Source organism: Canis lupus, chromosome 19 (genome assembly GCF_048164855.1).
Source record: "Canis lupus baileyi chromosome 19, mCanLup2.hap1, whole genome shotgun sequence".
NCBI classification, from domain to species: domain Eukaryota; kingdom Metazoa; phylum Chordata; class Mammalia; order Carnivora; family Canidae; genus Canis; species Canis lupus.
In genome coordinates, this window is record NC_132856.1 from 55,293,557 (window position 1) to 55,303,899 (window position 10,343).

The 10,343-nt window shown below is 48.1% G+C and overlaps 1 protein-coding gene across 1 annotated transcript; it reads left to right on the forward strand.

Moving 5' to 3' along the window:
• Nucleotides 1-1,482: 1,482 nt before the first annotated feature.
• On the forward strand, nucleotides 1,483-4,458 carry CD70 (CD70 molecule). The gene is made up of 3 exons (XM_072788163.1): nucleotides 1,483-1,781; nucleotides 2,877-2,910; nucleotides 3,954-4,458. The coding sequence occupies exons 1-3, from the start codon at nucleotides 1,605-1,607 to the stop codon at nucleotides 4,340-4,342; spliced, it is 600 nt and encodes a 199-aa protein (XP_072644264.1). The 5' UTR covers nucleotides 1,483-1,604; the 3' UTR covers nucleotides 4,343-4,458.
• Nucleotides 4,459-10,343: the final 5,885 nt, after the last annotated feature.

Genomic DNA, 10,343 nt, shown 5'->3' on the forward strand with positions numbered 1-10,343 from the left:
GAGCTGGAAGGGGAAAGCCCTTGGGGGTCCTGCCCGCTAAAACCCCAAACTTAATCCTAGGGCTTTAGGAAAGGTAATTCCTTTAGCAGTTGGGGGTCTCAGCGTACAAATGCCAATCACCTGCATCCCAAGGATTATGGGTGCGTTTGACTCCTTTCTTTTCTTTTCTTTTCTTTTTTTTCTCTTTTCTTTTCTTTTTCTTTCTTTCTTTTCCTTCCTTCCTTCCTTCCTTCCTTCCTTCCTTCCTTCCTTCCTTCCTTCCTTCCCTCCTTCCTTCTCTTGCCACCCCACCAGCCAAGGTGGTTGGCTCCGGCTCTGAAATCTCTGAAATCTATCCCGTGTCCGCCCTCCAGACCAGGTCTCTACCCACTCCTCACTTTGGAAGGAAATTTTTAAGTTCCGGTGTCTATCGGCAAAGCTTCTTAGAACACAGCTCTGGGCACTTGTTGCGGCGACAGCAGCTTTCATGCAGTGAAAGTGCAGGGTTAGATTCACTGATACGGACCGCGATGGGCATGATCCTGCAAGCCCAGGCCATCTCTCTAACGTCTTGTTGTAGGATTTTTGCGGCTGCCACAGCACAGTACCACAAATGGGGTGGCTTACAACGACAGAAATTCATTCTGTCACAGGTCCAGAGGCCAGATGTCTGAAATCAAGGTGTCCGCAGAGCCTCGCTCCCTCTGGAGGCTTTAAGAAAGAATCCTTCCTAGCATCTTCCCGGTTTCTGGTGTCCTGAGCAATTCTTGGCAATGTCTCTGCCTATGTCTCTGCCTCTCTCTCTCTCTCTCTCTCTCTCTCTCTCTCTCTCTCGGCTTGTAGATGAATCCCTCTGATGTCCACCTCCATCCTCACATCTTCCCTCCGTGCCTCTGTGTGGCCTTTCCTCTCCTGACAAAATGCCATTCTTTGAATTTAGGACCCACCCTATTCCAGGATGATCTCATCTAACGACACCCATCTAATGGTGTTCCCAAGTGAGGTCACATACCAACTGCGGTTCTAGGCACCACAGGAATTTGGGACCGGATACTATTCAACCCACTGCAGCCATTAGGGACAGGTGGTCTCCGAAAAGAAGAGAACCCTGAAGGGTGATGTGAAGTGTTTATAAGAGCCGGCCACCAAAGTGACCTTTACAGGCTTCTACTCTCCTCCTATTGGGCAGGTCAGTCACGTGGCCCCGCAGCAGGCTGGGGAGACACGGGAAAGTGAAGAGAAGCACGTGGGTGTTTGGAGAGCCTCCCTGCCATCCCTGGCTGCTTGCCCAGCGCAGCATCTGGTCCGTAGGGGATGCTCGGTGAAGATTTGTTGAATGAGTGAATGAGTGAATGAGTGAGTGAGTGAGTGAGTGAGTGAATACCAGGAAGGTGAGGGGAAGGAACCAACTAGGAAGCTCAAGGGGCCCAGTGCAGCTGGCCCACCGCTCTGGGAGCTGGGGGTGTGCAGGAGCTGGGGTGGGGGGATTTCCCTGCTGAGTGAGTGAACCACTCAAATCCCTCCCCTTTGCCGGACATCCCCAGAGTGGGGCGGGGCGGGTCCCAGGCAGGTTTGGGCAAGCAGAAGCCTCAGAGCTGAGGGAGGGCTGACGTTTCATCCGGCTGATGCAGCGCCGACTGAAGACCACGATGGCAGAGGAGGGCTCCGGCTGCCCGGTGCCCCGCTTGCCCTGGGCGTCCGTCCTGCGGGTGGCTCTGCCGCTCTTTCTGGCGGGCGCGGTTATCTACTGCTTCCTCTGCACCCAGCGCCTCGCGCAGCAGCGGCAGCTCGAGTCACCTGGGGTGAGTTGAAAAGCAAGGCGGAAAAGAGATGCAAACCTGCCACCTGCCCCGTGGAGCCTGGGGACCTCCGGGCGCGACCCGGTCTTGCGCGGGTGGGGGGAGGGGCGCGGAGGGAGCCGGGGCGAGCGACCGGAATCGCGGTGGGATCCAAGCCCAGGGACCGAGCGGCCGGGGCTCTCGGAGCCAGATGGAGAAAAGTCGCCCGGGGAGACCTGGTTGGGAAAGAGTAGGGCGAGAGTTAGAGACCCGAGCAAGCGGATAGGGCCCGGCTGCCCTGGAGGGTAGGGGATGTCGCTTGTGTTCCGGAGGTGAATCCCGGGTGGGGATCCCGGGGTGGGGAGGTTGCCGCTGAGCAAGGGGCATCCGATGTGGGCATAGAAAATGACTCGTCTTTGGTGTTCCCCCGGCGGGCTGACTCAGAGGCTGCTGGGGGCTTCACAAAGCCGGGAGGCCGTGGGTCCGGCGCCTGCGAGACCAGGGCGGCCCGGCCCGCTCTCCTGGAAGCCCTGGACACCCATCACGGGGGCCCCACCTCGCGGGGGACCAGGGGTGCGCAGCGCAGGGGGGTGCGCAGCGCAGGGGGCTGCGCGGCGGAGAGAGCAGGTGTAAGCAGTTCATTCAAAACTACTTCCTCTTTAAGAGATCTTTAAAAAGTCGACTCAGGCGGACGGGTCGAGAAGCGGGTAGAAGGATGAGCAGAAGAGAGAGGTCTTCATTGGGGCGCCGAGGCGGGGGGAGGGGGGCAAGGGGGGGACTTAAAACCTTCATGCTATGTGCCCACCGGGAGGGGGGGGACTTAAAATCCTCATGCTCACGTGCCCACCGGGAACGGGGAGGACTTAAAACCTTCATGCTTATGTGCCCATCAGGAGGGGGGTGACTTAAAACCTTCATGCTTATGTGTCCACCGGGAGGGGGGGACTTAAAACCTCATGTTTATGTGCCCACCGGGAGGGGGGGACTTAAAACCTTCATGCTTATGTGCCCACCGGGAGGGGGGGGACTTAAAACCCTCATGCTCATGTGCCCACCGGGAGGGGGGACTTAAAACCTTCATGCTCTTGTGCCCACCGGTTTCCCCTTCTTTTCTTCCAGTGGGACATGGCTGAGCTCCAGCTGAATCACACAGGTAACCTCGCGCGCGCGTGGGAGGCAGAAAGAGAGAGGGACAGAGAATGAGAAATCGCGATAAAGAGACAGAAAGAGAAAGAGCCAGAGAAAGGGAGAGAGAGTGAGCCCGGGAGGGAGAGGAAGGTGAGGGGGGCGTAGTGTGTTTATGGCTCTCTACGACCTTGCTCCTTCTGCATCCCTCGCCCTTTACCGTCCGCCTTTTGGGGAAAGAAAGCGCACTCAGCACAGTCGCCAGGTTCCTCCCTTCGCCCCGCAGGCCTTAGCCCGGCGCTGTTCAGGTGCCACCGCAGACAAGGGAGCGGGGCTCCCTTCTACCCAGAGGCTCAGCCAGTAAATACAAGAACATGCAAACTACCTACACGCCGAGGGGAGGGGGGGTACACCCCGCCGCCTCGGACGTGTCCTACCGAAAGATTAAGCAGGGGAGGGGATTGGGGCGCACCAGGGCTGGCTTTGCCGGGGACAGTGGAGTCCTCGGGAGCGGCAGCGTCCCTGAGAAGGTGGCCTTAGAGAAAGAGGTGAAGGTGGTGAGGGAGCCAGCCACTGGGTGGCCCGTGGGGAGGCCCTCCCCCTCCCTCTAGCCCTCCCCACCGTGGGGCCTTTCCCGCTCATCCCCAGAGGTTTGGATGCTGTGTTCATTCCATTTTGTAGTGGAGGGAAACCCTGTTCCTCTTTTTCTTCTCTGGCACTTTCTATTCTGGCTGCTGAGACACCATGCCGTAAATTAGGTGGTTTATAACAGCAGACATTTCTTTCTCATGGTTCTGGAAACTGAAGTCCAATATCAAGGCATCAGCAGATTCTCCGTGGCTGGTGAGAACCTGCTTCTTGGTTTCTAGCTGACCATCTTTTCTCCGTGCCCTTACGTGGCAGGAACGGGGAGAGTGGTCTCCACACCCATGATCTCATCCCCTCCCAAAGGCATTATCCAATACCATTATCTTGGGGGTTAGGGTTCGACAGAGGAATTGTGGACATTGGGGCTGTAGCGCTGTTTCCCTAAACCTCCATCCTCCCACCTCCCTGACGCTCTGCCCCCAGGACAGCGGCAGGACTGCAGGCTGCGCTGGCAAGGAGGCCCAGCACTGGGCCGCTCCTTCGTGCATGGACCGGAGCTGGACAACGGGCAGCTGCATGTCCAGCGCAGTGGCATCTATAGGCTGCACATCCAAGTGACACTGGCCAACTGTTCCTCCTCCCTATGGGCCACCACGCCCCACAGGGCCACCCTGACGGTGGGCATCTGCTCCCCAGCAGCTCGCAGCATCAGCCTGCTGCGCCTCAACTTTCACGGAGGTTGTGTGGTCACCTCCCAGCGCCTGACACCATTGGGTCGAGGAGACACTCTCTGCACCAACCTCACCCTGCCTCTGCTGCCATCCCCAAATGCCGATGAGACCTTTTTTGGGGTTCAGTGGGTCCACCCCTAACTATTGCACTTCCTGGCCCAGATTTATTGGGAGAATGTGTTTTTCTCTTTTTTATTTTCTCTTATAAAAATGTTTTTCTTTGTGTATCTCTGTAATATAGTGATTTATAATAAATATCTATTTGGTTTTTGTCCTCTTTTCTGGCACTGGAGCCTAGTGGCAGAAAACCCTTGGCATTTCCTCTGTGTGGAGAGCGTTAAAGGTTCTGTTATAAACAGAATACTTTTGGATTATAATTCAAAATATAAAATAAATATCCATGAGTCCATATTGATATAAATAGGTGGTTGAATATATTTGTAAGTGGAGAAGAAGAGACAAAGCCCTTGTGCAGAATTTCAAATACTTTATATTGTCAACCCTAGAAGTGAAACTGCCAGTTATGGGCACTTGGTTTTGACTCAGGTCCGGATCGCAAGGTCCAGAGATCAAACCCCACATGAGACCCCATGCTCAGCCAGAGTCTGCTCATCCCTCTCCCTCTGCTCCTCCTTCTGCTGTCTCACTGTCTCTGGTGCACGCTCTCTCTCTCGAAAAGATAAATAAAATGTTTTTTTAAACTGCCAGTTATTTTATCAGCAAAAATAGATTTATTCAGGAATAGTACCAAACTGCAATCCATAGCGAGCAAAACCTATGCCAAGTCTGCCAAACAAAGGAGAGGACTGCTCTTTTCTAGAGGAAAGCAGAAAATTGGGAAGGCATCATAGATGAAGTCCATTGGAGTAACCTGGGAGATTGAAGTAAAGTGGCTTCTCATTAGGTGAGTTGTGACTGTCTGCCATTGGCTATACTGCTGCCCGGGGAGGAGGAAAACTTTCTTCCTCCTGCTGATATGGTTAAATAGTATCCACATGCAAGATGTGGCTCTTCCTATTGGGTTTGCAGTCAATGATGAGTGGTAGGGCATGAGAGTTCCTCCTGCCACACATCGCAACTTCATTTAAATGAAGTTTCGCTTTATAATTTTCACAATGGGGGGATCCCTGGGTGGCACAGTGGTTTGGCGCCTGCCTTTGGCCCAGGGCGCGATCCTGGAGACCCGGGATCGAGTCCCACCTCGGGCTCCCGGTGCATGGAGCCTGCTTCTCCCTCTGCCTATGTCTCTGCCTCTCTTTCTGTCTGTGTGTGACTATCATAAATAAATAAAAATTAAAAAAAATAATAATTTTCACAATGTAGCTACTCCATCCTAAAGGAGGAGTAGCTCCCCACTCCTTAGGTGTGGACTTCACCATAGTGACTTCCTTCCATGGAGGACAATATGGAAAGTGAGAGGATGAGGAGTAATTTTATGGTGGAAAAACCTGACCAGGTGCGCCTCAGTGGTTGACCATTTGCCTTCTGTTCAGCTCGTGATCCCAGGGTCCTGGAATCAAGTACTGCATTGGGTTCCCCCCAGGGAGCCTGCTTCTCCCTCTGCCTGTGTCTCTGCCTCTCTCTGTGTGTCTCTCATGAATAAACAAATAAAATCTTAAAAAAAGAAAAAGAAAAACTTGACCAACACACCTCAGTCATGTGACCAAGGCCAACATCAGTAGTGTTAAGCCACTGCCACAGCACACACCCCTAACATGAGAGGATGAGAAAAACATTTCACTTTTGCAGTCTTCCTCCCAAAATCCATCACCCCAGTCTAACTAGGAGAAAAAAATCAGACAAATTACAAGAAGGAGGCATCTTACAAAATACCTAACCAGTCTTCTTCAGAATGCTCAGTCATCAAAAACAAAGAAAGTTTGGGAAACTGTCGTAACCAAGAGGAACCTAAGGAGACATGATGATCAAATGTACTTAGGAATCATGGATGGGATTCTGGGCAGATAAAGATATTGGAGGAAAAGTGAAGGAAATCTGAATCAACTATGAGATTTAGTTAATAATAATGTATTAGGACTGGTTCATGAATTGTAGCAAAGGTTCTATACTAATGTAAAATGTTAAAAATAGAGAAACTGTGTGCATGGAAGTATATGAGAAGTCTATACTCTCTGCTCAGTTTTCCTGTAAATCTAAAACTCATCTAAAAAATAAAGTTTATTAGTAAAAAATAATGAGAATTGCTTCAATGGAAGGATGGTGTAGCCAAGTATGAAAGTCTGAGTTTCAAGATGAATGGATAAAGAAGATGTGGTTTATGTATACAATGGAATATTACTCAGCCATTAGAAACGACAAATACCCACCATTTGCTTTGGATGGAACTGGAGGGTATTATGCTGAGTGAAATAAGTCAATCAGAGAAGGACAAACATTATATGGTCTCATTCATTTGGGGAATATAAAAAATAGTGACAGGGAATAAAGGGGAAAGGAGAAAAAAATGAGTGAGAAATATCAGAAAGGGAGACAGAACATGAGAGACTCCTAACTCTGGGAAACGAACTAGGGGTGGTGGAAGGGGAGGAAGGTGGGGGGATGGGGTGACTGGGTGACAGGCACTGAGAGGGGCACTTGATGGGATGAGCACTGGGTGTTATTCTATATGTTGGCAAATTGAACACCAATAAAAAATAAATTTACAAAAAAAAAAAGAGAGAGAGAGAGAGAAAGTCTGAGTTTCAGGGATGCCTGGGTGGCTCAGCGGTTGAGCATCTGCCTTTGGCTCAGGGTGTGATCCCATGGCCCCAGGATCGAGTCCCACATCGGGCTCCCTGAGGGGAGCCTGCTTCTCCCTCTGCCTATGTCTCTGCCTTTTTCTGTGTGTATCTCATAAATAAATAAATAAATAAGCCTTTTGGAAAAAAAATAAATTCTGAGTTTCAAAAGTTTAAGCAGTAAACTTGTAAAATCTCATCTTCCAAGATGATCTCCACAAGGCATGCAAGATGATGTCAATCAGATGTAAATTTCTAAATTTAGTACACCTATGCTCATAGCAGCACCATTCAATGTAGCCACAGGTAGAAGGGTTAATAATGACTCCTAAAACAATAGAAAATTGAAGTTAAGAGCTAGCTCTTTAAAAATAAACAAAATACACAAACCTCTAGCTAGACTCAATAGGGGAAAAAGAGAGAAGACTAAAATAAATAACATCAGAAAAGTGAGAGGAGACATTACAACTAGCTCCATAGAAGTACAAAGGATCCTAAGAGGACTCGAATAATTGGAAAGTTATTCCATGCTCATGTATTGGAAGAATTAATATTGTTAAAATGTCTGCATTACCCAAAGCTAGCTACAGATATAATACAATTCCTATCAAAATTCCAATGGCGGGATCCCTGGGTGGCGCAGCAGTTTAGCGCCTGCCTTTGGCCCAGGGCGTGATCCTGGAGACTCGGGATCGAATCCCACGTCGGGCTCCCGGTGCATGGAGCCTGCTTCTCCCTCTGCCTGTGTTTCTGCCTCTCTCTCTCTCTCTCTCACTCTGTGTGTGTGACTACCATAAATAAATAAAAATTTTAAAAAAATTTTAAAAAATTCCAATGGCATTTTTCACAGAAATAGAAAAAAAATCTAGGATTTGTATGGAACCACAAAAGGTCCCAAATAGCCAAAGCAATCTAAAAAAAAAGAAAAAGAAAAAGAAATAATGCTGCAGGTGTCACACTTCCTGATTTCAAATTTATTTATATTACAAAACTATCGTAATCAAAACAGTATGGTATTGGCATAAAACCAACACATCAATCAATAGAACGGAATAGAGTACAGAGGTTCAGATGGCTATGTGTCGGCCTTTGGCTCAGGTCATGATCTCAGGGTCCTGGAGGCTCCTTGCTCAGTGGGGAGTCTGCTTCTCCCTTTGCCCCTCCCCTCTACCCTGCTCATGCTCGCTCTCCCTCTCAAATTAATGAATAAAATCTGTTTTTTTTTTTTAAGAATAGAGTCCAGAAATAAATTCATGCATATATGGTCAATTAATCTATAAAAATATGTGATGGAGAAAGGACGGTTGGTTTTAAGAAAACTAGACAGCCACATGCAAAAGAATGAAACCAGACCCCTACCTTACACCATATACAAAATCAACTCCAAATGGATTAAAAACTTGAATGGAAGACCTGAAACCATATAACTCCTAGAAGAAAACACAGGATATAAATTCCTTGATGCTGGCCTTCGCAATGATTTTTGGATTTGCAGCTTTTAAATTTTTTCCAAAAGTAAAACATGCCCAGTGGGAAAAATCCCAACAGTGCAAAAGAATATTAAATAAAACAAACAACAAAAAAGCCAGATTTTGTATAGTCCTTCCCTTAATTTACCTTTTAAAAGGACCATAGTAGAGATATCTGGATGGCTCAGCCGTTCAACACCTGCCTTTGGCCCAGGGTGTGGTCCTGGAGTCCTGGGATGGAGTCCCGCATTGGGCTCCCTGCATGGGGCCTGCTTCTCCCTCTGCCTGTGTCTCTGCCTCAGTATCTCTCCCTCTCTGTGTGTGTGTGTGTGTGTGTCTCATGAATAAATAAATAAAATCTTTTTAAAAATAAATAAATAATAAATAAATAAATAAATAAATAAATAAATAAATAAATAAATGGACCATAACTGACCATTTGGCAACACACCCTTCCGATCACTTGCCTAGTAGATCTGAGTTTCAAGAGGATAGCAAAGATAAGTGAGTATGGGAAGGATAACCATTCTGATGAGTGTAAAGGGATATCTCATGTGATTTTGATTTATTTCCCTGTTAATCAGTGATGGTGAGCATCTTTCATGTACATATTGACCACCTATATGTCTTCTTTGGCAAAATGTCCAGTCAGGTCCTCTGCTCATTTTTTTAATTGGATTACTTCTTTTTTTCACTACTGAGTTATATGAGTTCTTTATGTAGTTTGGATACTAATCCTTTAAGATAGATGGTTACAAATATTTTCTCCCATTCCTTAGGTTGCCTTTTGATTTTGTTGATGGCTTCCCTTTCTATGCAGAAGCTTCTTCTCTTGAGATAGCCCCATTTGCTTCTTTTTGCTTTTTGTTTCCTTTACCTTTGGTGTCAAATGTTCAAGACATTAATCCATTTTGGAGTTTTTGTTTGTTTGTTTAATATTTTATTTATTTATTCATGAGAAAGAGAGACAAAGACACAGGCAGAGGGAGAAGCGAGCTCCATGCAGGGAGCCTGACATGGGACTCAATCCTGGGTCTCCAGGATCACGCCCTGGGCTGAAGGTGGTGCTAAACCGCTAAGCCAACCAGGCTGCCCATTAATCCATTTTGAGTTGATTTTTGTGGATGGTGGTAAGACAGAGATCCAGTTTCGTTCTTTTAGCCCAATGAGACCTATTTCAAACTCTGACCTTCAGAACCATAGGAATGTAAACTTGTGTTGTTTTAAGCCACAAGGCTGATGATCATTCATATAGTAGCCACGGGAAACCATATATGCCCTCCGCCTTTGGCCTTTGCCGTAGCTGTTGGGGTTACATTTTCTCACCAGCTGCTCCTCACCTCTCCCCCCTTATCTCTCTCTTCATAGATCTCACTCCCTTGTCTCAAAATTCTGCTGATTCTATCATGCAGAGCTCCTGAATTCTGTCCTTACTGATATCCAGGGTTATATTACTCAACAATCACCAAAGATCAAGACCCATCAAGAGGTTTTCATTAACAAAAAGTTCTCATCCACTTTCAGGAATGAATTGTAACATTCCACTAGAAGGCTAGGAGCCATAGTCGGGATCATGAACCTCTGATGGTAGAAATGCAAGGGGCTCTTGGGTGTATTGTGAAGTAGAAAATGAGTCTAGAACCAGGTTAGGCAGACCTCTAAATTCCAGACTAAGGATTAAGGATTTATTGCCCAGGCAAGAGGGAGCCATTAAAGATGTCAGAATGAGGAGGGACCTGACTGAATTTGCAGTTTTAAAAGGTCATTCGAGGGATCTCTGGGTGGTGCAGCGGTTTGGTGCCTGCCTTTGGCCCAGGGCGTGATCCTGGAGACCCAGGATCGAATCCCACGTCGGGCTCCTGGTGCATGGAGCCTGCTTCTCCCTCTGCCTGCGTCTCTGTCTCTGTCTCTGTCTCTCTCTCTCTCTGTGACTAT